At 43.8% G+C, this 25,677-nt stretch overlaps 2 protein-coding genes across 13 annotated transcripts in view; one reads left to right on the top strand and one right to left on the bottom strand.

The window, feature by feature from the left end:
• The window catches only part of KMT2C (lysine methyltransferase 2C), a 193,429-nt gene extending 185,312 nt beyond the window's left edge, over positions 1 to 8,117 (top strand). For 7 of the 9 annotated variants that reach the window (XM_042044205.1, XM_042044207.1, XM_042044211.1 and 4 more), the window contains 8 exons: positions 745 to 1,864; positions 2,843 to 2,979; positions 3,140 to 3,282; positions 3,547 to 3,715; positions 4,593 to 4,709; positions 5,298 to 5,371; positions 5,754 to 5,862; positions 6,102 to 8,117. In XM_042044205.1, the coding sequence (XP_041900139.1) occupies positions 745 to 1,864; positions 2,843 to 2,979; positions 3,140 to 3,282; positions 3,547 to 3,715; positions 4,593 to 4,709; positions 5,298 to 5,371; positions 5,754 to 5,862; positions 6,102 to 6,194 (1,962 nt within the window). In that variant the 3' untranslated portion in view covers positions 6,195 to 8,117. The remainder of the gene's footprint in view (positions 1 to 744; positions 1,865 to 2,842; positions 2,980 to 3,139; positions 3,283 to 3,546; positions 3,716 to 4,592; positions 4,710 to 5,297; positions 5,372 to 5,753; positions 5,863 to 6,101) is intronic. The other 2 variants (XM_042044206.1, XM_042044214.1) reach the window with 1 other exon arrangement.
• A 2,180-nt stretch (positions 8,118 to 10,297) lies between these two features.
• The window catches only part of GALNT11 (polypeptide N-acetylgalactosaminyltransferase 11), a 48,060-nt gene continuing 32,680 nt past the window's right edge, over positions 10,298 to 25,677 (bottom strand). For all 4 annotated transcript variants that reach the window (XM_042044215.1, XM_042044217.1, XM_042044216.1 and 1 more), the window contains exons 9-12: positions 24,061 to 24,279; positions 20,790 to 20,894; positions 13,647 to 13,784; positions 10,298 to 11,092 (exon numbers count right to left, since the gene is read on the bottom strand). In XM_042044215.1, the coding sequence (XP_041900149.1) occupies positions 10,961 to 11,092; positions 13,647 to 13,784; positions 20,790 to 20,894; positions 24,061 to 24,279 (594 nt within the window). In that variant the 3' untranslated portion in view covers positions 10,298 to 10,960. The remainder of the gene's footprint in view (positions 11,093 to 13,646; positions 13,785 to 20,789; positions 20,895 to 24,060; positions 24,280 to 25,677) is intronic.

The following is a 25,677-nucleotide window of genomic DNA, read 5'->3' on the forward strand; positions in this document are numbered from 1 at the left end:
AGGGTAACATTCCTCTACAAGTGCATCAGCATGTACCTAATTAAGATAATTAAATGTCATGTTCAGCCTCTTGATCCTTTAATTTACTCTTTCAAGATTAATCACACAAACCACATTAAGCACTTCATAATCTAAACTTCCTTTGTTGTTCTTGTTTTCTCTCTTAGGTTTGTTTTTTCACAAATCTCTGCAGGTGTAATTCCTGTTTACTGTGACTGAATAGTTCAAGTCCTCAAGGTGTATCTAATCCAGAGCCCTGCAGGAATTTTTCCTCACTTGTTTCCAGGAAAAAAATCTGTGGCATTAGTTCTAAATTTTCTGCTTGTATCAAACACCAGATTCTTATGCTTTAAATTAGTTCTGTTACCCATATTTTAAGGTTACTTTGTGTTGTAACAAAACTTTCTGAGAATTCCTAAGAACTAAAGCTGGCAGTCAGTTCACTGAGGGCAGTTGAGGAGTTTTACATTCATTCAGAACCTGGACAAAGGATTATCTGTGCTTTCTCTCATGTGTTAAAGGGCACCACGTTCTGGGTAGGTTGGGAGAATTTCCTGTTCCAAATCCTGGCCCAAGCTGTGGTAACATGGGTCAGGATAATTTCCATCTTTCTCTGTTGCTGCATCTTGATTTGAGGCATTTGGAGAAGCCTCTCCTGTACTGAGCTGCGCTTGTTTTCAGGACATGTTTAATGGTTAACAACTTTGGGATCTTTTTCTTAAAGAGTTTTCTGTTGCTTATCAGGAATCGGTCCCAACCCTGCCACAGTCGCCAATGAAGGAGAGGCCACCCAAAGCATTCCATCAGTACAGCAACAACATCTCCACTTTGGACGTCCACTGTCTGCCTCAGCTGCAGGAAAAGGTTTCTCCACCCTCATCACCCCCCATCATGTTCCCCCCTGCATTTGAAGCAGCCAAGGTAGAGGCAAAACCGGATGAGCTGAAGGTAACGGTGAAACTCAAACCCAGGTTAAAAGCAATACACAGCAGTCTGGAGGACTGCCGGCCTCCCAGTAAGAAATGGAAAGGGATGAAATGGAAAAAATGGAGCATTCAGATTGTGATTCCTAAAGGATCATTCAAACCTCCTTGTGAAGAAGAAATAGATGAGTTTCTTAAAAAACTGGGCACAACCCTTAAACCAGATCCTGTGCCTAAAGACTACAGGAAATGTTGCTTCTGTCATGAGGAAGGCGATGGATTAACTGATGGACCAGCAAGGCTTCTCAACCTGGATTTAGACCTTTGGGTCCATTTGAATTGTGCTCTTTGGTCTACAGAAGTGTATGAGACACAAGCTGGTGCCTTAATAAACGTAGAACTAGCACTGCGGAGAGGCCTGCAGATGAAATGCATGTTCTGTCACAAAATGGGTGCCACCAGCGGTTGCCACAGGTTAAGGTGCACCAATATTTATCACTTTACCTGTGCCATTAAAGCACAATGCATGTTTTTCAAAGACAAGACCATGCTTTGCCCCATGCACAAACCAAAGGGAACTCATGAGCAGGAGCTGAGTTACTTCGCAGTGTTCCGGAGGGTGTACGTGCAGCGTGACGAGGTGCGGCAGATCGCCAGCATCGTCCAGCGCGGGGAGCGCGACCACACCTTCCGTGTGGGAAGCCTCATTTTCCATGCCGTGGGCCAGCTGCTGCCACAGCAGATGCAGGCCTTCCACTCCTCCAAAGCCCTCTTCCCCGTGGGATACGAGGCCAGCCGGCTGTACTGGAGCATGAGGTACGCCAACAGGCGCTGCCGTTATCTCTGCTCCATCGAGGAGAAGGATGGGCTCCCGCTCTTCGTCATCAAGGTGGTGGAGCAGGGCCATGAGGATCTGGTCCTGACTGATACAACGCCTAAAGGTAAATTTTGTGAGCTAAGATGGTGAATTTGTGGGTTGGCTGTTCATTGTGGTACTGCTGATTCCTGTGGTATGAGACCTGTTTGAAACAACTGTTGCAGGCGCTGTTCTAATGTAATGTTTATAGTGAGCTTCCAGGGCCCATTTTTAATACCGTGCTGTGAAGACTCTGGACACCTCTAAAGAAATTGCATAAGCTGCAGATCAGAAGAATTGTTCCAAGTCCACAGAGGAGACCTAAGATGGAGTATTGAAAATGAATTAAAGCAGTAGGAAAGTCAGTGCAAGTTTCCTTTTGTGAAAAGTGTTTAAATACAGAGCCATTGCTCAGTTCTCTTCAAATCAGCTGGGCTCAAGTTAGGGAGCTCTAAAAACAGCCGAGTGACCATGTTGTTCTCAGGGTGGGTAATGTCTCTGTCAGGGCTACGAATGTCAGTGTGTCCATAAACATATGGGCAGGTCTTGGAAATCAGCTTGTGAATGTGCTGGAGGCCTGTAACCCTCTGGGTCTCGAGGCCTTGGTGCTGTGGGTGTCAATATCCTCAGCCCCACTCTGCCCGGTCAGACCAGTGCCAGGGAATTGCCCACAGAGAACAAGCACTGACTATGAACAATTAGTTAAAATAGATTATATCGTGTATTTTCAGAAAATCCTACTTTTGCAGGATTTCTCAAGAGAACCTGTCCGTGTTCTTGTCAGAGGACTGGAAGTTTCCATGCTGAGAGCACTGAAAGCTTCATTTCTGAGAACTGAGGGTGCAGAATCAATGGTGTGTTTATTTGGGATTTGTTCAATCCCAAAAATTAGCAACTCACCAAATCATTCTCCACTTCACTTTTTAGATCCTGGCCTGTTTGTATAGGCAGTCAAAGACAAAGGCTTTGTCAGTACTGGGTTCTGGTTCCCATATCCTCAGGCATTTGTTTTTTTGTCTTTAGTTTTTTGGGTGACTGTAATTCTCTCCCGATGGTTGTGTAGGTGTGTGGGATAAAATCTTGGAGCCCGTTGCTTCTGTTAGAAAAGAATCTGAAATGCTCCAGCTGTTCCCCGGCTATCTGAAGGGTGAAGACCTCTTTGGTTTGACAGTCTCTGCAGTGGCCAGGATTGCAGAATCGGTGAGTTCACCACCCCAGTTCTTGCTGGATCATCCCAGTTGCTGACTAGGCACATGAGAAGGGGAACAGAAAGAAGTGTGGAAAAGTAAACCTTTTGTTAGACATGTAATTAAACACATAATTATTTGTAATTTTTTTCTTTTTCTCTCTCTTTTTGCAGCTGCCAGGGGTTGAGGCCTGTGAGAACTACACTTTCCGCTATGGCCGAAACCCCTTAATGGAACTTCCTCTTGCCATCAACCCCACGGGCTGTGCCCGTGCCGAGCCTAAAATGAGTACCCATGTCAAGAGGTTTGTGTTAAGGTATTTTGTTTTAATTTCACATAGTACAGCCCAGGGTTTATAGGCTGCTTTAGGGTTATTTGTGCTTTCGTCTGCTGCTTACAAACCCTGTCGTCCTTGGCTGTGAATGTGCATGCCCCGGTCAGAGGAACTGCTTTGTGTCACTGCTAGCTGGCTTTAAGTGTCTGTATGTCTGAGAGGATTTTTAATGGGTTTTCTGGCTGTTTTCAGAGAAATCTTCAGTTTTTCTTGTATTCTTTCCTGTTACATGCCCAATTCCTACAGGCCTCACACCTTGAATAGCACCAGCACATCGAAGTCCTTTCAGAGCACAGTCACGGGGGAGCTGAACGCGCCTTACAGCAAACAGTTCGTCCATTCCAAGTCCTCTCAGTACCGCAAGATGAAAACCGAGTGGAAATCCAACGTGTACCTGGCTCGCTCTCGCATTCAGGTCAGTTCCCATGGCGGAAAACGGGTATTTAGAAAATCACATATGCTTTATTCATACCTGGTTTACAGCTGAATTCTGTAGATGTCGTATTTTATATATAAATATTTGTATAAATCTAGATTAAAATTTGAAACTAAACCTGTTGGAAAATTCTGTCCAGTCTCGTCCCAAAACCAGCAATTTTTACGTGGCGCATCAATTGCATAGATTTACCTTAAGTAAGATTTCTTTCTAATTATTATAAATGTCTTAGAAATTCATTTGTTAAAGTCATCTAGAAAAAAGGGTTTTTCAGGTTTTGGGATGTTCTGGGGGTTTTAACCTATTTCTCAAAACCTTAGTAAAACTTAATAAAAATAGAAATACACAGTGGAAGCATGAGATGCTCAGGCCAAGCTGATGAAGTGGTACAAGACCAGCAGGAAAATCTCAGTATTTGCCTGCCCTTGTAACTATATGAAACCTGTTGCTTTATGTGATGCTGCTGGTTTTCCCCACAGAATGTTTTGGAGAAGCTTTGTCACTAATCTGGCCGTGCATGGACACGGTTGTTGTTTATTTTAGGTTGGACTTGGCCATGCCTGGGTTCCTCTCAGGTGTCTCTGGTCTAGCACGACCCACTTTTATTTCTCAGTGAATCTATAGCCTTTGCACAGTCAGGTGTCAGAGGGGTAAGAGCAGCTTTCTTACTGAGACAGCAGCTGAGTTTTCTTGGATCTCCGTGAGGCTGGATTCTGCATTGGGCTGTTAAAGCATCAGTTACTCTTCAGTGCTGCTTCCCTCTCTTCAACTACGTCCCTTTCCACTGCTGGTTTGGGGAATGGTGAGGAACACAGTGTGAGTGTGAAGTTACTAACTCTCAATGTACTTTCTGTAGGGCCTGGGTTTATATGCTGCTCGAGACATTGAAAAGCACACAATGGTCATTGAATATATCGGAACGATTATCCGCAATGAGGTAGCAAACAGGAAGGAGAAGCTCTATGAATCTCAGGTAAGGTTGTTTGATCATTCTCTCTTCCCCGTTCCCCATTCAGACATTCATACAACAAAACAAATGCTGTTGTGCCTGATGAATTCAGGTCCCCTGATTTATTTTCTGCTGTGCCATAAATGCCGTAGGCTAAAAATAAAACCAGAGGAATATACAGTGATTGTTATTAGAGTATTTCAGTGTTTAATAAATCTCACAGCACCCTGGCCAGGTAGGGAGGACACAGCTCTGGCAGAGGTGTCAGGACCTCAGTTTTTAAGGAGAAGTTCTTAAATTTAAAGCCAATTCCTTTGTGTGACTTGATGGCATTGTAACAGTTAATGCCTGTCTGGGAAGCACTCGAATATCCTGGATGAAAGGCAGTATGGAAATTCTCAGGAGAACCTGAATTGGTTTGTGTTTATGACCCATCATCCCTCAGAAACCCGTGGGGATACAGGCAGTACGTGACAGTGCTTTCCCTCGTGAGCCTGGGGGCAGTGCCTCATCTGGAATGCAGGAGGGCACTTGGAGCTGGCCCATGTTGGGTTCATCACTGGCAGTGCAGTAAAACTTCACCAGAGTTCTTGTCCCACTTGTGCCTTTCAGAACCGTGGCGTGTACATGTTCCGCATTGACAACGACCACGTCATCGACGCCACTCTGACGGGAGGCCCTGCAAGGTGGGTGGCCCTGGAGGGGTCCCTGACATCCTCCTGGGGCATCTCCCACCTTGGCTTGGGACTGTTGGAGGCTCTGAGTTTGTGGGGTTTGTTTTCTGAGCTGGTACATTCAAACTGTCCCAACTGTCTCTCTTCCATCAGCTTTGCTCATCTTTCAGTTACATTTCATGGCAGCTATGAAGAAATTTTTTTGATCCTTGATTTTTTTTTGACACTTGATTTTTTTTCATGTTTCTTTACCTAGAAAAAGTACAGAGTAATGTAATACAAGTGAAAAGGCGGTGAGCCCGTGGAGCTATGGCCATCCTGAGGTTTGGTTCAGATCTGCCTCAAGGGATGGGTGTTCCTAAAAGGTTTCATCTGTCCCACTCTTCCTTTGTAGGTACATCAACCATTCATGTGCGCCCAACTGCGTGGCTGAGGTGGTCACTTTTGAGAGAGGACACAAAATTATCATCAGCTCCAGCAGAAGAATCCAGAAGGGAGAAGAGGTAGGGCAGGTTCTGGCTTTACACCCCTCTTGCCACGTGCATCCATTCGTGATTTCTGGCCAGTGGCACAACTTGTTTATGCTGGGGGGGAGGTGACATTTCCCTTCCCCTTTCCTGTAAAACTGTGCCTGTCCCTTACAGTGCAGCCTCTGCTGTGTTTTGCTGTTAACCTGGAGCTACAGGGAAAGCTGTGGCAAATCCCAGCTGTTCCATAACCACTCTCCTGCCTCTCTTCCCAGCTTTGCTATGACTATAAGTTTGATTTTGAAGATGACCAGCACAAGATTCCATGTCACTGTGGAGCTGTAAACTGCCGAAAGTGGATGAACTAGAATGCATTCCTTGCTGTCTTTGAGGGTTGCTTGTCCCTAGGAAGAAGTGATTCACATTTTGATTTTGTCGACGGAAAATTGTTGCCTTTCTGAAGGGGAAAAAAAAAAATCACTTCTGGAAATACAGATTGCTACACAAGTATTTAAAAAGAAAAGGGAAAAAAAAAAAAAAGGAAAAATAACCCACAAACCAACAAGCACCAGAAGCAAGCCGGCAAAATCTGAAGCTGACTTTCCAGACACGTGGAGGTGAAACTGAGTTAACAGAATGGTCCAGCACTTTTGTTTTTTGAGCTCACTAAGGAGAAACTGTTTAACTTGGGCAAAGAACCGCTGGCTGACCTGCAGGAGGGCAGGTGGCCACTATGAATGTAAGACTGAAATCACCAGCGAAAGGGAGAAGTCCAAAGTGCTGGCCACAGCCTTATTTGATAAAGGGGCAGGCCCTCTAATTAAAGAAAAAATTTTAAATAAAAGTAGACACCACTGAACAAGGAATGTACTGAAACGACTTCCTTAGGGATAGAGCTAAGGGAAAAAATAACTTGCACTAAAATACATTTAAATACTTGATTCCATGAGTCAGTTTATTGTAGTTTTTGATTTCTGTAAAATAAGAGAACCTTTTTGTATTTATTATTGAATAAGTGAATGAAGCTATTTTTAAAAAGAAAGTTAGAAGAAAGCCAAGCTGCTGCTGTTACCTGCAGAACTAACAAACTCTGTTACTTTGTATAAAAGTGTAAATATTTTGAGAAAAAAAAAATACAGTATAAAAATAGTTATTGACCAAATGCTACCAGACTCTGCAGCAGTTCGGGTGCTTATTCTCAAACGTTGATAGGGATGTTACAATACGATCTCATGTGCTCACGGACATGTGATTCCCAGTTCGGAATAACCAAAATCTCAATTTAAAGAGAGGGGTTTTGTATGTTTAAAGCAGTCTCAACTGTGGTCTTACGAGAATTTTTTTAAGTAAACCTTAAGCCTGGTAAAGGCATGTATATTACACCTCTGACTTTTGTAGATGTTTGGGTAATTTAGATTAATTTTATTTGTATTATATTGTTGCATCCCTATTTCTTAAGTCAGGTTTTTTTGTGCTTACAATTTGTGATAACTGTGAATAACTGCTAAAACCACCCAAAATAGAGGCTGGACATGGTTTTTTTTCTTCAGCAAAAGTAGTCAAGGATTAGGTGACTGTTCAGCCTACGTTCAATCACGTAAACAGCATAGAATCAGTTGGAGCTTCAGTCTGATGCGATAGCCTTCTTAAAAGGAAAACAAGGAAAAAAATTAGGTGTAATGTGCTTGCAGCTGCAGGACTCTGGCAATAGGGTTTTGGAAGATGTAATTTAAAGATGTGTTTGTATGGATTGTTTTTGTTTACATTTCTTTAAAAAAATAAACACTGTTTTGTGTTTGCTTGTAGAAATTTAATCAGCATTTTGAACCAGGTTAGCTTTTTATTTTGTACTTAAAATTCTGGTACTGACACTTCACAGGCTAAATATTAAAAAAAAAATGAAGTTTTTTTTTTTGTGTGCACAATTAAAGTGGACTGTAAACTGTTGGTATATTCAGTAATACAGTTCTGAACTTGTAATGTATATGGCATGATGTATTTTTATCTTACAGAATAAATCAATTGTATATATTTTTCTCTTGATAAATAGCTGTATTAAATTGTTTCTTGAATATTTTTCTTCTCTTGTACAATATTCCAACATCCTACCAGTATTTGTCCTACAGTTTTTTCTGTTCTGTATAATAGTATCTAATGTTGGCAAAAAAAATACAAAAACACCACAAAAAAAAGAATTTTTTGAAGTATACAGAGTGTTATGGGTTTTGGAATTTGTGGAAACAGATTTAGAAGATCAGCATTTACGAATAAAAATATTTTACATCTATAAAGTGCATCCTCCTGTTGTCATTTGATGTGTCTGGTTTCTGCTTCTTCCAGGACTTGTGTCTGCTTCCACCAGGGAGAAGCATTTGCCTTCCCTGTTCTCCAGTGCAAGCTGCATCCTAAATTTCACAGTGGGTGCCACATCCTCATCTCAGCCCAGCAGTTTGAACACTTAACACCCTGTCCAGTCTCCTCCATCCTGCAGGAGGGGGAGTGAGCAAAGGGCTGAGTGGGGTTGAACCTTGATGTTGCTGCTGTGACATTGCTGGACTCCAGAGACATTCCCAGCAAGCTCTCAGCACAGTCCAGGCTAAAAAAAGGTTCCAAGACTTATCACAGAGCAGCGGGGAGCAGCCAGGCCCGAGCTGTTCGCTGGTGTTATTTTTATGGTGTACTTTGGCTGCTGCAGGATCTGTCTGCTCCTGTGGCGGCCACAGCCACCACCCACTCCAGGAGCCAGCAAGAAGGAGGTACTGGACACAGGGGCTTAAAAATCAGCCCCAGGCAGAGTTTCTTTCTTCACAGATAAATTCTCAGTATGATAGCAGGAAGCTGAGTGCTGTGACAGTACCTACCATGGGATGAGGCTTTTCCTTCTGTGCTTCCTATTCACCAAAGCCCCTTGTCACTCAAATACAGGGCAAAACTCCAAATTCCTGCTTACACCAGGTAGCCCAGCTCAGAACAGGCCCTGGCCCAGGGCTGGGTTTTCCCAGCCAAGATCTCTCACCTGAGTGATGGCCTCGCTGTGTGGCTGCACCATATCTGTCTGTGGCCAGGAATTCCCTGCAGGAGTAACTGACACCATCCAAAAGTCCATCACCTCCATCTGTTCCTGGAAACCGGCACTGCTCCCGGTGACAGCAGCCTCCCAATCTCCCCAGTGGGAGCAAAAGGTCAAAAATTCTCCGTGGCAACCGAGACCGTAAATAAAGCAAGCTGCTGCTCTGCCTGTTTGAGGATTTGGTTGGGTTTTCTGATTTTTTTTTTTACTGTTTTTTTAAAAAGACAAGAGAAAGGCAACAGAGGAAAAGGCCAAGCAAGGTTCGTGCACAATGTGGCTGCCAACACAAATGTCACAGGAAAGCCCCACACACAGCTGGGAGCAGCTGTGTCAGCACCTGCTGCAGTCAGGGTCAATCAGACAGGCGTAAGTGAAGCTGCAGCCCATCCTTTCACCCCAGCAAGGACTGGAATTCCACACACAGCAACCACCCAGGGTGCCCCTGCTGCCCCTGGAAGGGTCCACCTGAGCTGACACTGTGTTCTAGCCCTACCCTGTAAGCCCTGCCTGACTGCAAGAGTCATCTGGGAACTGATGTCAAGACTCCGGGTGGCCCTGAGCAAGGCACAGCACAGGCTCAGTTGATCAAAGGCCTGGGGTTGGTTTTAGAGGGTTTTCGTGGTAGGAAGGAGCTTGGCTGGTGTCTTAATTACTCCCATTGTAATGCTTTATCTGGAAGAACTTCCACTTCAGCCAGTTGTTCTGGTTTTCAGTTAAACCCTGGTACCTGGTTCTCCCTGCCAGGGGGTCACCCCCTCCAGAATGAGGGGAGAAGGCAAAGCAGCTGCCCTGTGGCCAGGCCACTCTTACCTGCTCCTTTGCATCCTCCTGCTTTTCTCCTCCCAGGTGCTGGCCCTGGCAGGCGGCTGAAGGACCAAACAGAGTCTGGCTCTGGCACAAGTGAATCTCCTCTCTGCAGAAAGATGTGGGTTTGTAATTACTCCAAGATTATCATCATTATTTGCCTCACACTGCCCAAAGTGTCAGTAACTGGATGCTGGAGTATTTGCGCACTTGGAGAATGTTTCTGCTGCCCAAGTGGAAGGGCAAGGCTGTCCTGGCACGTCCAAGGTCCGAGCTGCACGCTCCCAGGGAAGGCGGTCGTGGTGGAGTGGGAAACAAGTCCAGTGGTGCTAAGAAAAGATACACTGGGTAAGAGCAGCTTTTCTCACACTGAAGAAGCTGAGGCAGGAAGTCAAAGACAGGTGAACAGTAAAATAAATGAAAACAGAGAAGTGGAGGAAAAAAACCAGAAATTACCTGTCAAGCCTTCCAAGATGTGAGGAAGGGAGAAAGGGAGTGAAAACAAGGGAAGGCCCAAATTGTGTGAACAGTAGTTTGCATCAGTGTCTAAGTTGGTGATTTCTGGTCCAACAGCTACAAAGAGTAAGGCCATACAAATTAATAAAAAAATGATACTTTATTTTAAATGCCACTACTGTCATGAGTCATCAAAATAGACTTTGCAATAGTTATTTTGTTTTAAATATGAGGTGATGCATGACAGCAAAGAACTTAAACTACATGAAATGTCCTAAAATTAAAAGAACTAAATTTAAATATTAAAAATGACAATTTTCAGAAGATGAAAGGGAATAAAAATATTTTCCAGAAAAAGTAAAATAATTTTGGCCAGTAAACCCATACTAGAAATGTAAATTATTGAGATACTGCACGTGAAATACTCAAGGAGGACTCCTTTCTCTCACTGTCATTTAGAACATCCACAAAGCTGAAATCTCACCATTTAAATTACATTGCTCTAAAGATTTCTCTTACGTAAAACCAGTCCAATAATCCAGGATCATCCAAGGAACTGATGATAAATTTCACTTCTTCGTGCAGCGGGGCTGCTGCTCTCAGTGTGTGACCAGGGACCAGTGACCACTTGGACCTTCCCACACTCAGCTCCTCAGGGCAGGGCATTTCCAGCAGCTCCTTGCGATGGTTGTGCCGGACATAGCAGCCAAGGGCTCCACACAAAACCCTCCAGAACAACTTCAGATCATGGCTGAAGGGGAACCAGGGCTCAGCTGAACTCTCCTCAGCCACCTCCTCGCTGTCTCAGCTCTCGAAGTTCCACTGCTGAGGAAGGGAGCCATCGCAGATGGCCATGGTCACGTAGCCCTTGTGGCTCAGCGGATCCACCACCTTCAGGCACTGCCCCACGGAGACCTGGTACAGGCGGTTGTTTTTCTAGAGCAGACAAAAAGACAGATGGAATTTATTTACTAAAACTTCTGTTCTCCATTGTCAAACTGGAGCTGAAAGCGATGCCCAAGGGGATGGGATGCTCCTTCCTGACAGATGAGCCTTTCAGCAGCCTCCCTGACACACCAGACCCACAGCAGCAGCAGAGTACAGCACACCCCATAACCACATCCAGACTTTGAAACAAAGGCTCTCACGTCCTCACAGGCCCCTAGTTGGGATTTTGTTTATACCACAGTGTTTTAATGAGGTGTAAGGATGATCAAACCCATTTCCCAGCACTGAGCAAAGAGAGAGCCCACAAGGCTGTAGTGGGGCACATTCTAGGTCATAGAATCCTAGAATGGCTTGGGTTGGGAGGGACCTTAAAGATCATTTAGGTCCAATTCTCCTGCCATGGGCAGGGACACCTTCCACTAAACCAGGTTGCTCAAAGGCCCATACAACTTTGCCACGAACATTTCTAGGGATGGGGCATCCACAGCTTCTCTGAGCAAACCTGCTCCAGCATCACACCACACTCACAGCAAAGAATTTCTTCTAATATCTAATCTAAACTTGTCCTCTGACAGTTTAAAGCCATTCCCCCTTGTCCCTCCATGCTCTTGTAAAAAGTCCCTCTCCAACTCTCCTGTAGCCCCCTTAGGCACTGGAAGGATGCTTTAAGGTCTCCCTGAAGCCTTCTCCAGGCTGAACAGAGGTCCCTGCTGTGCATCTGACCACGCCTTAGCAGTGCCACTACCCTCAGCAGCCACATGCTGGGGAGTTGCCACATGTCGTGACAGGATTCATGCATGGTGGGTGTCCATAGCCAGGGCAAGGCCAAACCCCAGCCAAGAGTGAGAAGGAAACAGATCCTATTCTTTCATTACCCTCAGAGGACTATGCCATCTCCTACACCAACAGCCTGTTGCAGCTGTCTGGAAAGGGCTCTCTGCACAGCCCCAGCAGCTCCCATGGGCAGCCACCTCCTGCTCTCCTGCACAGAGGGAGCACATACACAGGAACAGCCATGCCAGGCTCTGTCACTGCTTATGGCCATAACCAGATGTCCAGTGAAGCAGGAGGACATGGTAAGAAAACACAACACTCCTCCAAAATATCCCCTCAATCCAAGTCTTGTACCACAACTGACAGTGCACTGTTAGTATTTCCCTGTATGGATGACTCACTCAATGGATTTCCCCTTGTTCCAAAAGACTTGATATCTAAAGGGTCCCAGCCAGCTCTCATACACCTGATGGGAAAGGTGCCCCACACCTTCCATTTGCCTTTGCATGCCCCTCTGAGCCTTCTTCAACCCTAATTTAGCCTGAGAGGAGGTGACCAGCACATGCAGTACAAGCAAACTGCAATGGTGTGCTGACATTTTCCTGCTTCAGCTCCTATTCCCTTCCTAATCAATCCTAGCACTTGATTCACTTTCTTTTCTTGTGGATCACTGATGAGCACCAGTGTGACCCTGTTACAGATCCACCTCCCACAGCCACAGTGGCAATGGCCAGCTCAAAGCCCCCATGTCACACATGAAGCCCTGATTCCCCACCACCACCACAGGCATCACCAGCAGCCACATGCACCCAGTGTCAGTGGCCATTCTCTCAGTCCTGTGAAATCCCTGCCTGCCAACACAAGCTGCAGAACCCTCAATAACCTCTCATAGCAGAATTGTTCAGCTCACTGCTCTCACTGCCCCTGGCAGCTGTGGCACTGCTGGTGCAAGCGTCAGACACACACAACCCTGGGCTCACACAGTATCTGCCTCTGTACCTCCACGCCATCCTGGACTTACGGGACACCTCTTGGGAACTCAAGCTGCCAATGAGCAGCATGGTATGAACCCGAGACAGACTGTGCAGAGCTGTGCTGGAAGCACAACTGGCAGTGCTGGCAGGGCCCTCCCTCCCCTTTGTTCAACCATGTTTGTGCTACAGACTCTCTGCTAGGCTGAGGGCATGTTAGGGGCAGCCTCTGAGTGAGCACCCAGGAGACAGATTCCATGTGTGAGCAGCACTGGCTCAGTTTTGTGGAATTGGCCACTCCAGGCTTTAACAATTAAACTAACAAGATCAATTACAGGGCAGAAGCAACTGCTCTGCCCTGTGCTTCCTGAAGCACTAAGCATGAATTACCACATAGATGACTCCTGTCTCCCAGGCCTGCAAACACAACACAACAAAGCTATTGGATGGATTTTGTTCTCTCTGGCATATCCCAGATGAGCCACAGTGCTGTGGGTGGCTGTGACTGGCAGAAGAAAGGCTCAGTGGAGCTGCAGAAACCTTTCTATGTTGCAAAGGGCCTGCGTATCCCAGAGCTCAGCAAAAATCTTATTAAGACTGAAATGCAGCCATCAAAGCCTGTGCAACTTCTGTACAGGCTGCTTGAACCACGGGCTGGGCCTGGTACTGTGCAATTACCTTGGTACATCTGAGGTTTAGTCACAATTAAACTCAACCCTGATGGCCTGTTAGGGCTACTGTCACTGACTGAGACATTGACTACAAGTAATGAGCCATATGGCAGCCTCTCCACTTACCCCAAATGTCCACTGCTGTGAGCCACCAGAGCCGTGGCATTTCATGAGACGAGGGGGATCAGATGAGCGAGTTTCCGAAACATCCAAGCAAAGCAGATTATTTAAAATCAGCTCATGATCCTCATTGTAAATCCAGACCTGAAAGAGAAGACAGAAAGACATTTATTGCAATGTTTCAGGGCAGTTTCCTTGAATCTTCTGTTCACCTACAGAGGTGGTGCTTCAGCATCTGGATGTCAGAGATGGGCCTTGCAGTAAGTGGTGAGAACTGAATGCAGCCCCCTTCCCTGGGGCCCACCTGCATGAAGCAGGAATGCACTGAAAGCAAACTCCTCACAGAAGATTTTCTCTGTGATCACACTGAAAACCACTGTCAGCTCCAACAAGCAGCAAGGACACACTCAAGCTGTCAGTCTGTCCTCTCCCACATGCTGCTTGAGCAGAGCAGGTATTTTTACTCTTGGCACAGAAAAGTGTCAGGCACCTTCAGTTGCTGCCATTCATGCCCACACCCTGCTGGTTCTATGGGCTGCTCTGAGCAAGGCACATCTGGCACAGCAGGACATTCAGGGAAGCAGGAACAGCAGCCTGGTCCAACTGCAGGAGCTGCTGGTCCTCCCTCCCTTGTTCAGCTCCTTCAGGCCAGAAAAGACCTAGGCCAAGATCAGTGCTGTGGAGGACCTGGAGCTCTCATAACCAACAGGAGACCAAAAAGCAAAGAAATGAAGGAACCTGGGGGAGTGCACCTCAAAATATCGTGGGTTACAGAGGAGTAGAGAAAAGAGAAGAAAGTAAATGGAAACTTGTAGCCCTGCAGTGCAGGGAAGATCCTGGGACCATCTGGCTCAACACCCAATGACAGCTATTCCAAATGCACAGTGGAGCCCTGGCATTCACAGGGCACCTGGACAGCACTTCCCAACCTCTGGGGATGTTGAGCAAGGCAACTCTCTTCCCCCTGACTTCTGAGCCTATGAACAAGAAGAGCTGAGCCCCTCATACCCATCCCTGAAGTACCTACAGACACACTAAGTTCCTCTGGTGTGCTCCTGTTCCAGCCCTGTTCCCATTTCTCAAGCTCAGTGCTGCACTTGCCATGCCCGCTGTGTGAGTAATTTTTTTTCTTTCCATTAAGTCTGCATGAGTTTCACAGTCAGAGTATGGAATATCAAACTCCAGGCAGAATATCACGCACATAAATTTTGATTTGTCTCTTTTTTTGTCTTATGAGACTAAAACCAGCCTTCTGAAGGGCGCTGGGCTTTGGGATTCGCCACGTGTCGAAGAACTGGTGGAGGTTCTTCAAGGCGTATGCTGGACCATTATCTGTCTTGATTTCTGCTGGCACTCCCAGGGTGGCAAATGCCAACAGAAAGTGTTTGATGACATCTTTTGCCTTCTCCCCACAATGGGAAGAGGCAAAAACTGCTCCTGAGAAGGTGTCTACGGAGACGTGGACATACTTAGACCTCCCGAATTCGGGGACGTGCGTCACATCGGTCTGCCACAGCTGGCAGCTATTGAGACCGCGTTGGACACACACCGGACCCTAGGGATGGAATTTGGTATTTCTGACAGTCAGGGCAAGTGGCCACAATGGCCTCAGCTCGGCTGCGTGAGAGAGGGAACATGAGGACCAAAGCCGGGACATTTCGATGGTAGAATCGATGGCTCAACTTAGCTTGTTGGAACGTTCCCGGTAGCAATGCCAATTGCACCGGGGCTGCCAAGGCGTCGGCACTCCGGTTCCCTGCTGCAATAGGACCTGGGAGGTCGGTGTGCCACCTCACGTGCATTACAGAATAGGGCTGCTCCCAGTGGGACAGCAGAAACACAAGCTGCGAGAGCAAGTTATGTAATTTAGGATTTGAAACCTCTTTGAGCATTGAGTGCTCTGCTCTCTCTGGCTCTCCTCGTGGGCTCTCACCCTGGAATAAACTCTCTTCTCCCACGAGAAGCCCTCTGCTTTTTCCTACCTCCTTCGCACGCATCAGCCATCGGGGTGCGAGGCGAACCCGAGCTGGGGATTCACCCACCCGCGATCGGGCTCCGTCTGTCCCGCTCGGAGCAAGCGGCAGTTTGCACGGTACCAGGACAAGCACTAGCCATGGGATGGTACTGCTGCAGGACACAGCCTCAGCTGGACAGCATGACTGGAAAGCACACAGCTCATTATCACAGTGACTATTATAACACAAGGAAGGCCTCCTTGGAAGAAGTGCAGGGATCACATTAAAATTTGCCCTAACCTCAGGCATTCTGTGCCTTCTAAAATACTCTTTTGTGTTTAAACCCTGTCATGGCAAGATTAAAGAGGAAGGAGAGAATGGAGAAATGGCAGGACTTGCCAGAGAGAATCACTATTAAAAGAATAATGATGGAGCCAAATCCAAACAAGAGATGAACTGGTAAGAATGGAGAGAGAAGACTTCAGTGACACACGGACAGACCTTCAATCTAAAGCTGAGTAATGGCAAAGAACACAAGACAGTGGTTAAATCCAGTGTGATACTTCTCCAGAAAGGCTTACACAAGACAGCCAAAATTAATTTCAAACTAATTATGTGCTTAGTGTAGAAAACAAAGGAAAGAGGAAAAATAGCCCCAAATTTGGTTCCAAATCCAGATTAGAGTATCACTATGAACTTGCAGATTATTAACAGATTCGAGCACCAGGAAAGCAAAGCCACCCCATGAGGTTTCTTTGTTACACAATTTCAAGCCTTAGCATACTCCAAAAATTATTAACTGATTTTCTGCTGAAGACTAAAAGGATTATGTTCAGCTCTTGTTAAAGGCCGTTAACAGCCCCATATAGGAAAGAAACTTCTGTCAGGCAGCACAGTATCAAAAGACTGTAAGCAGAAAGGTGCTTTCCCAGGTTTTATGCCTCATTTCTGAGAGATCTTTTGTTTTATCCTCCTATGTATTTTCTAAAAAAAAAAAAAAAACCACCCACAAACCAAACCATTAAAAAATCTAATCTATTAAAAAAAGGAGGTAACGGAGGTGCAGGATATTTTCAACCTGCATGCACTTCCTAACCAGCAGAATTAGGAGAGCATCACTGTGAAGACTTTGGTTTCTAAAACTGGGATTGTGTCCAGTATCCACACATAGGAAAGCAGCACCCTTAGTTGCTGTCCCCCAGAGACACATGGCAACCATCTGCTTCAAAGGTCTAAGGAAAGTCACTGGTGTCAAACAAAATCAATGAGATGCTATTAGAATCATACAATGAATCATTTCTGTTTTCCAATAAAACCTAAATTGCAGATGTTATGGAAAAATCATCTCTCCATAATGAAATTGATCATGTTAGTGGTTAAATAAAATACTTAATTTGGTGAATGCTGTAGGACTGGCCTCTTTCAAGCAGCTTTTTTCCCCTATCCCTCAATACAGCCAACAGGATAAAATGAAAGGTGCACGGACCTCTTCAGGCAGGTGTATAGCATGTGCTACAGTAGATCTTGTGGACAAAATAAATGGGAAGAGGTCCAAAGTATGAGCTCTGTTAGTCTAAGCTACTTTTACACAGGTGCAGCTTTAGGAAGAACTGGATGTTTAATTCAGACCTCTCAAAATGTATTTTAAGTTCTTCACAGATTTACGACTGGGCTTCCTAGGACTTCAGTACCTTCAGGACTTTACTTCATCCATGTAACTCAGACAAATCCCACAGCCTTCTCCTGAATTTCAAAATGCTATGAATAAGCCAGGAAGCATCTGCCTACCCTTTGGCTTTCAGAGATCAGTGAAGTGCAGCAAAAGGCAGGGCTGGCCAACTGGCAAAGCTTTGTGGATACACATTTTTATCTGATCTGCAAATTGCATTAGCACTAGAGAAATACACTGAAAATTTTCAGTAAATACAAGACAGTAACTACTGCAGAAACAGCCCTTTGTTTGAAAGAAAATCCCTGCCACCACCCACGTAGTACTCCAGTACTTCCAACAGTTACAATCTCTTGCTTAGCTTGGCACTGCTATATTATTCCGTCAGACAGTTTGTAAAAGATAAAAATTCAGCTTAAGAGCACATAAGAGCTGCCTCAGCCCTGAGGAGGAGATGTGCCCAGCAATTTGCACCATCACAGCGGTTTGCAGATACTTCACTCCTGTTATTATGGATACCAATGACATCACAGCACCGAACGGCCTGTGGCAATCACCACAAACAGCCAAGTTTGGTGGTCTGTAATCATTGTTTGAAGCCATTGCTACTCTGAAAATCCAACATCCTCCTGACGGTCATTCCTAAGCAGGTATGAGCCTTCTGCTCCACAGTTCAGTGTGCCACTGATAATCCACAACAGTCATTAGAGGGACCAAAGAACTGTTCCTTCAATAGTTTGTGGAAAAGCAGCAAGACTGAATTTGCACTTCTTCACACTCGCTCTGACACGTGCTGTGTCAGAAAAGCAAACTAATAACCGTGATCTAGAGAGTTAGGGAGATAGATCTTACAGAAGAATTGCACATGGGAGCAAAACCTTGTAGTCTCTGAGTCTTGAACAGCTTGTAAAGGACATATTCTTACATTCAGTAAATGCTACAGGAGTGTTAACAGACCTTTTCTCAAGTCCTGTGCTTGAGTACACTATTTTTTCAAGGTCCAGAGCACAGATGCCTCTTCTGTCACTTCAAACCTCTGTTCTATAAGATGCCATCACCTCTTCCACTGGTGCTATTTTTAACAAGATTTTCTTACTTATTCCTAAATTTCTGTTCAAGTCCCCAGAATTATCCCAGACTATTTCTGTTACAGTTAATGGAGCATCCTAGTTTTCGTAATATTTTTTAATATATTTTTTAGATAAGAGAACCACTTCCGTTATTATTTCTTTCTATAGCAAAAATATGAACCAAATGTCAGTCAAGCCTGAGAAAACAGGAGAGTGTGATGCACTTTACTGATTTTCAACTCCACCTAATGATGACCATCTAAGTCAACTACAATGAAAAGGAACACCCATAATGTTGATACAATTGAAAGCTACATAATACCTGTTATTTCTTTTAAATCCAAGTTAAGTGAGAATTTGAAATTCCTTAGCAGCCATGAAGGGTAGAGAAAACAAAGCAAGCATAAACTAAAGGCAAAACGAAATTGCTTTTAAGGCCAGTCCCATGACTTTAGCGAGGCTGGTCAGCTCTCGCATGCATTCACCAGACCAAACACAGGCTTTTGTCTTAGGACAAAGGCATAAAACAGATAATTCTAGAGCAAAACCAGCTGAAAATGCCAATGAGTTGAATGAAATAAGTTAAAAGCCTCCAACAGTGAGGATGTTTCTTGCTATTTTTATAAGCAGAAGCTGCTAAGTAAGTGTCATCTTTCTCTACATTGTTCTCACATAGCTATAGTAAGATTGTTCAAGAGGTTATGACAGCAAGTTGGCTGAATGCACTCTTGGGATTTATTAGGAGAACAAATAAGTCTAATAGCAGAAAAACATAGTGTTGGTTGACATACTTGGTTGGAGAACAAAATCATTGTGAAAGAAGGTAGCACAGCCAGTTTTTTTATGAGAACTAATGGCTAAATTTACCACTAGTAAACCAGATTCATGAGAAAAGAAGCAAAAGATCAACAGTCAGAGCACGGCTTTGTCTTTCTCAGCACCAAAGGGCTAAATGAAGTTTGCTCTCCTAGATAAAAAGAAGTCAGAAAAAGGTTTTGATATGGAAAACCAACAGACCTTCTCCTTCAGGCATGTGGCACTTCATTATGAGAAATATTGCAGCAAGGAGAAGGGAAGCACAACTGTGTGGACATCATGCCCAGGCAGTCATTTTTGCTTTCTCAGCCAAAGACACAATGGCTCAGAAAGCAGCACTGTAGCTTTGGCACTGCAAATGTACAATCGCTTGGTGATGATGGTGCCTGTCAGTTACTATTACACTTACACAGTCTTCATATTTGCAAGACTTGCTGACCATCTTAAAGCTAATGGAATAGATCAAATAGGAAAACCTTCATTCCCACTCCAACTTTAATTAATCCACCTTTCACACAGGGACTCACAATTAGGTCATAGTAATGATTTCTCAGTGTTCCAGAGGTGAAGCACAAAGATGCATTCCTGGTTCTTGTCTGACAACTGGGCCTGGAGGCCATGTGTCAAGAGCCAGCCACACATCCAGTGAACTGCAAACACCCCTCACAATTCCTCCGTCTTCCTCTGTCACACTCAGCTGGTGAGGCCACAAGTAGGAGGCAGAAAGTCCCATCAGGTGACAAAGTACACAGCATTTTGTTGGGACTATCACAAATCACTCTGCTTCCACTGCTGCAGTTTCCATTCCCTGAAAACTGTTGCCTGTGTCATAGAGTATCAAGTTAGTCCAGCACAACCCACCTTTACTAAAGCTATGCTGCTTTACGTCCCATGCTCCATTTACTCTGTGTCTTTGATTACTTTTCTCTTTAGATCCAACCTAGCTTTTAGAATCATATCCCATGGGCTCCTAAATCATAATGTTCTCAGTGTAGTTCTTAGCTAGGTAAGCCTTTATGGCATTAGCTGAAGATCTCTCTACCCTGGAGACTTTTTATCCAAGTCCTGAATTTCTGTCACCTGAAAGAAGTGAAACAGCAAAGGCTTCATGTAATAATACAAAAATTCTCATTAGGCTTTCACACCCATCCCTAATTAATCCCCAGATCAGCAATTCACCTGGAGCCAAAGAATCTTCTGAATTCCTTCTATTTAACAACAAATCATTCATTTACCCCAAAATACAGCCACTCCAGCAGCAGAGGACTGACTGTACAGTACACAAATACCAGCAGGGCAGGAAAAGGCTGCTTTAAATTCCAGTATGAGGACCCGACTGAAAGAGCTGCTACAAATTCTGAAGTGCCAATCAGTGGATTATGAACCTGTCAGGAGCCACTTTAGGGCAGCCTTCAGCCAAACACAGAGATTCATGCCATAAAGACAGGAAATTATAATATCCAACACTCAGCATTAGTAGGAGCTCCAGTGTCCTTGGCCAGCCCCGTGGTTTGAATGACCCTTGGTAAGCAGCTTGTCTGCTGATGAGATGTCACACCAGGGCACTTTGCCAGCAGGAAAACATACTGGTCATTTTAAAGACATGAATCACTACTTAATAGAGTTGGGAATCTCATACCTGGTTCTGATCGTTGTAGTCACATTCCCGAACCACCACCAGGCCTCCTTTCTGACTTGGGTGGCCCTGGGCAACCAGGCATTTGTTGGTTTGGAGGTGATACAGCTATGAAAGGAAAACAGTTTGATAGTCAGAGAAAACAACAGCCTTAGATCTGAAAGTGTGCTCAAAGCCCTAGATCCCTAGTGTGCTCAAAACAACTCAGCCAACACTTCCAGTAATAAAAAAAATCTTCCCTTTTAAAATACCATTCTGTTTCTCAGATAATTTGGAGAAAAAACTGCATTAAACAGTTCCAATTTGCTTTCTAATTACATCAAGATTTCTCCCTCTGGTACAAGTGCAATACACACATCCTGGCTCTGCACACACTCATCATATTCTGTGCTCTCTTCACTCTCAATGGAAGTCTGAGGCCCCACAAATTCTGCTCAGGAATATTGACTGTACTGTATAAACTGCATTTTTCTATAGTTTAGCTTAAACATAAGTCTCCTCCTACAGCCTCTCTTCATGGAACAGGACAGCCTCCCTGAGAAAGGAGAATGAATTACTGAAATAAAAACAACTTCAGTTGTTCAATTTGCAAGTTTGCAAATTGATTTTCAAGAGCATTTACACAACTGAAAAGCCACTGTTATCTGCTATGGTATTTTACTGATGGATCAGGGAAGAAAACATTTTACAAACACGCAAATGCTATCTTTACTCAAATGCCCTGCCTAGTCAGGATTTAGGGGAATGTTGTATCAGAAGACTGAATTCAGATTAGAAGCCTGTCCTGTCATGCAGAACTGTAAGCATCTACCATCAAAGCAAACAAGGAGGCTCTCAGCAAGTTGGCAATCTCTCCTGATTTGAACAATGATGCCCACCCTAAGAGACATCCAAGACATTTTCTGCTGTACGAAGTTTAGGTTGTTCTATTTCAAGAATCAAAAAATCATGAAGATCTTGAGGTATCCCCACAGAGGTACTCAGAGAAACAAAACATCTCTAATTCTGACATTAAATTACACACATGCCCTGAACTAACTGCTGGCCAGCAGAACTTTTCAGCCTGAATATCCTTCTTCCCCTAATGTGGTGGGGATCAGGCTCTTCAGACAGCAAACACTGCCTGCACACCATGAGCTGAGAGATGGCAGGGCCTCAGATCTGACACCCACATTAAAAATACTTATTTCCAATCTGGAGCTGGATGTAGAGGAAAAAAGAATTTACTGTTCTGAACTCCAGGCCAGGCTGATTAACTAGCCAGCTGAATTTTATTATGAAGACGTCCATAGCTGTCTTGGCATTTCTATTGACTCTACAAATTTTTAGAAACCAAAATACACTTCCAGTAATAAAAGGAACAAACTGCTCAGTCGCATGATAGGACCAATTAGTGTAAATACCAAATAACATTTTTCACTAAACACCATTTCTGGAAACAGCTGTCCCAAGGCACATCAACAATCGCCTCGAGTGCACCATGTTTCTTTCTCCTGTTCCCTACACACATCTAAAACAAATTACACAAAACATTCTCACTAATATTTCCTCACACCCCAGATCTAGAAGGGATCTCATTTTCATCATTCCTCACTCAACAGAAGGCTTTTAAAGCATAGAGTACGTGAGTTTTGTATGATTTTTGTCCTTGTTTTTATTGGCCATGATGGCCAGCATTTGGTAACACTGGTAACAACTGCCATCATTTGTGATCATTACATTTCTTCCCAGCTGTCAAACCACCACTTATCTGTGGCCCAATTAGTTTTTGAGAATAAATTGAGATTTGGAGCGATTCCTCCCAAATCCTAAAGAGTCTGGCACGCAGTGGTGACATTGGCTGATCGTTCTGTTCCTTGCAGGCATCTGGAAATAGTTTATACAATCATCAGAGCCAAAGCTGACTCTCTCATACAATGCTGGGTATAATTCTTGAACCCCAGAGAAGCAAGCCAAGAAACTGCATTTTTCTGCTTCTTCTCCCCATTTCTTAAGGGGTGCACAGAGTTTTTCTCAAAATTAAACCATAGTAAATAACTGCTGGGAAGATTAAGTGTTGCTGAGATATTCAGATCCCTCAAGTAGCTCTCTCCAACATCAACAATTCCTCAGTTAACTTTCTGCCTGAATGAAAGGAGAAAGCTATTAAATATTGAAAAAAGGAGAAAAAAGGAGAAATAAAGGTCTGACTAGGGGAGTAACAGCATCCAACAACTAGGGGAATCAGCCCATTGTATCAGTTTTATTCAGGGAAACCACATAACTAACTTCACAGCTTGGCTGGGGTATTGCTATAAAAATACTGCACAAATGATGGATTACTAGACAGCTGCTTCCAAGCAAGAAATCTAATGGTGTCAATAGGTCCTGCATGAACACAGGTCCTCCTGACTCACTTCTTGCAGAACCAGCAATTGTCAGCAGCTACTGCAGCCTGTGTCCCCTGTGGGGACATCACTACTAAATGCTTCCAACTATTGAGCTAGAAAGGAACCTGCTAACCATAATCGGTGCGCACATGAAACAGTTTATTCCAGAGTATTCTCTTTCACAGAGAAGACATTGAGAAAGTTGTCTTGGGTTTGAAATTATCCATTATTTCTGGGAAGCATAAAAAGCACACATCAAGTGAATTCGACACTGGAAAGAGCAGATGCAACTGTCTGGTAGCTTTGACTGCATACAAACCCATAAGCAAAGGTGTCAGAGCTAAGGCATGAATTTAATCATGATTTCCTTCATGAATACACATTAAAAAATTCTCTCTTCACTTCTACTTTGAAGAAAAAAAAAAAGAGAGGAGAAAAACTAATTTTTTGTTAATTAGGTAATAGTCAAGACTAGAAAAGCCATCATCAGTCTCAGATGCAAACGTTTACCTTTGCAGAAAATTACCCAGTAAAAGCAGAGTTTGGAAACTAATTACACTGTACTCTTATCATAAACCAACAGAGCGTGAATATTTGAGGCCAAATTTCTCTCTATCCAAATTCATCTTCAGAATCAACAGCCATGAATGCACATTCTAAAGACAAAAAAATTCCCAACTCAGAGCTTTGAGGTAAGAAACCTCATGGAACAGTATCTAGTCTGAGGATGACCTGAAATAGAGATCAGATTGAAAGTTGTTTGACAAAAATCCTGTTATTTTCAAGACAGCTTCTTGCAAAACTTATGAAAACAGACTATTTTTGTTGTATTTGAGCAAATCTTTCAGAAAAAAGTCTCATAATAATTAACACACCAGAATTCTATATATTTAAGTTTTTCTTACCCTTCCACGCTGGATTATTTTTGGTCGTTTCTGCGCTCTGTTAATAAAAACCGGCTGTGGAGCTTTGGCATTGGGCCCAGATATTTGCATCTCAGGATAGATGTTATCTAAATACCACTTAAATGACTTGCAGTTCAATCTCTTCCTCAGCTCTACACGGCCGGTGATATTTCCATAGCTCCTCATCCTCAGCTCAGGTCTCAAAGCAAAATACTGCTCCTGTATTTAAGGGAAACAGGTTGTGGAAAAGGGGAGAAGAATTTCAGATTACTGATTCCCAATTTTTTGCTGTTTCCAGAACTCCCAAAAGTTCATTTCATTTTGCTAGTGTTTTCAACCAGTAACTTTGAAACTGGAGTAGGAAATTGCAATGCTTGGATTACCATAGGAAGTGAGATTTAATCTTGCCTAACTCTGAGCTAATCTTTCAAACTGAGGGGTTTTTTTGATGAAGACACTTCTCGGTACAAATTTGCTGATCTTTTTTAGATGCCAGCTTGAGGAAGAAACGAATCAGCCCCTGACTTTACTGCCATTGGCAATACAGGCATCCTAAAGTCATTAACTAAAAAACAGATGCATGTATCATCAGCCTCATCTAACAAAGGTTTCTTGAAATTATTTTGATTGTTCAATGAATTGTTTTCATTGTCATGGGATTCAAATGTGCTTTGTTTGTGTTTCCAGCTTTCCAAACAATCAGGATAAAACCATTCCAGAATAGACCTATAAATGGGACAAATATCATGAAGTTCAGTAGGACCACATCTTATTCATGTGAATAATCAGAACCATCACCTGGGCTTTCTGGGAAGCCCAGTTCTTTCCATTCATCTGCATCATCACCAAAAAGGCTCCCACAGTGTTATTTTTTCACATTCTATTTTATGATAATACTCAGAATCTTACAGGCTAGGCAAAGACAGATGAAGATTCCAACCCAATCTCATATGATGTTTGACTCCAGTGAAGAGACAATGGGGACAAACAGGAACTCGTGAATGTACAGCGTGGTACAAATACTACAGCTAAAACTAGAAAAAAAAAAATCCCCTTTCAGCATTTAATTCCAGATAGATTTACAAAGCCCATAGAAAAAACATTGTATTTGCACAATTATTTGTTTACTAGGTACCATTTAGAATTCAGTTTTCAGGGCACTGATCTATGTTATTTTGTTGGCTTAATCTCTAGGAGACATCTGGAATTCACCCACCATGATGTGGTTCTGACAGTTTTCAATTACCTCCTGCTATCTGATACTCAGATGACAGACACCTCTGGATAAGTTACACATCTCTCCTCATCAAGATCTTTGAGCATTTGGATGTGCTCGATGTATCACTGCTATTTTAATAGCAGAGGAAGGGGAAGTGTGTACTTGGTGTACATTGGACTGATGGCCAGTTCTGAGAAGTCTGGAGACAGACTGGACATCACAATCAGAAACTGGTCTGCTTCAAAAAGTAGCTCTGCTATTCCAACTGCCTCTTTCCTGGCTGAAGTTCAAATGTTGGTATCCTACCTTTCACATGTTATTTATTACCACTGTATACATGAACTTATACTTCTGCATTTTGCTTTTGACAGTTATGAAAATTTTGCTGAATCATTTCC

Source organism: Corvus kubaryi, unplaced genomic scaffold, assembly GCF_017639235.1.
Source record: "Corvus kubaryi isolate FWS band 111438036 unplaced genomic scaffold, C.kubaryi_AGA036_p1.0 37398, whole genome shotgun sequence".
NCBI classification, from domain to species: domain Eukaryota; kingdom Metazoa; phylum Chordata; class Aves; order Passeriformes; family Corvidae; genus Corvus; species Corvus kubaryi.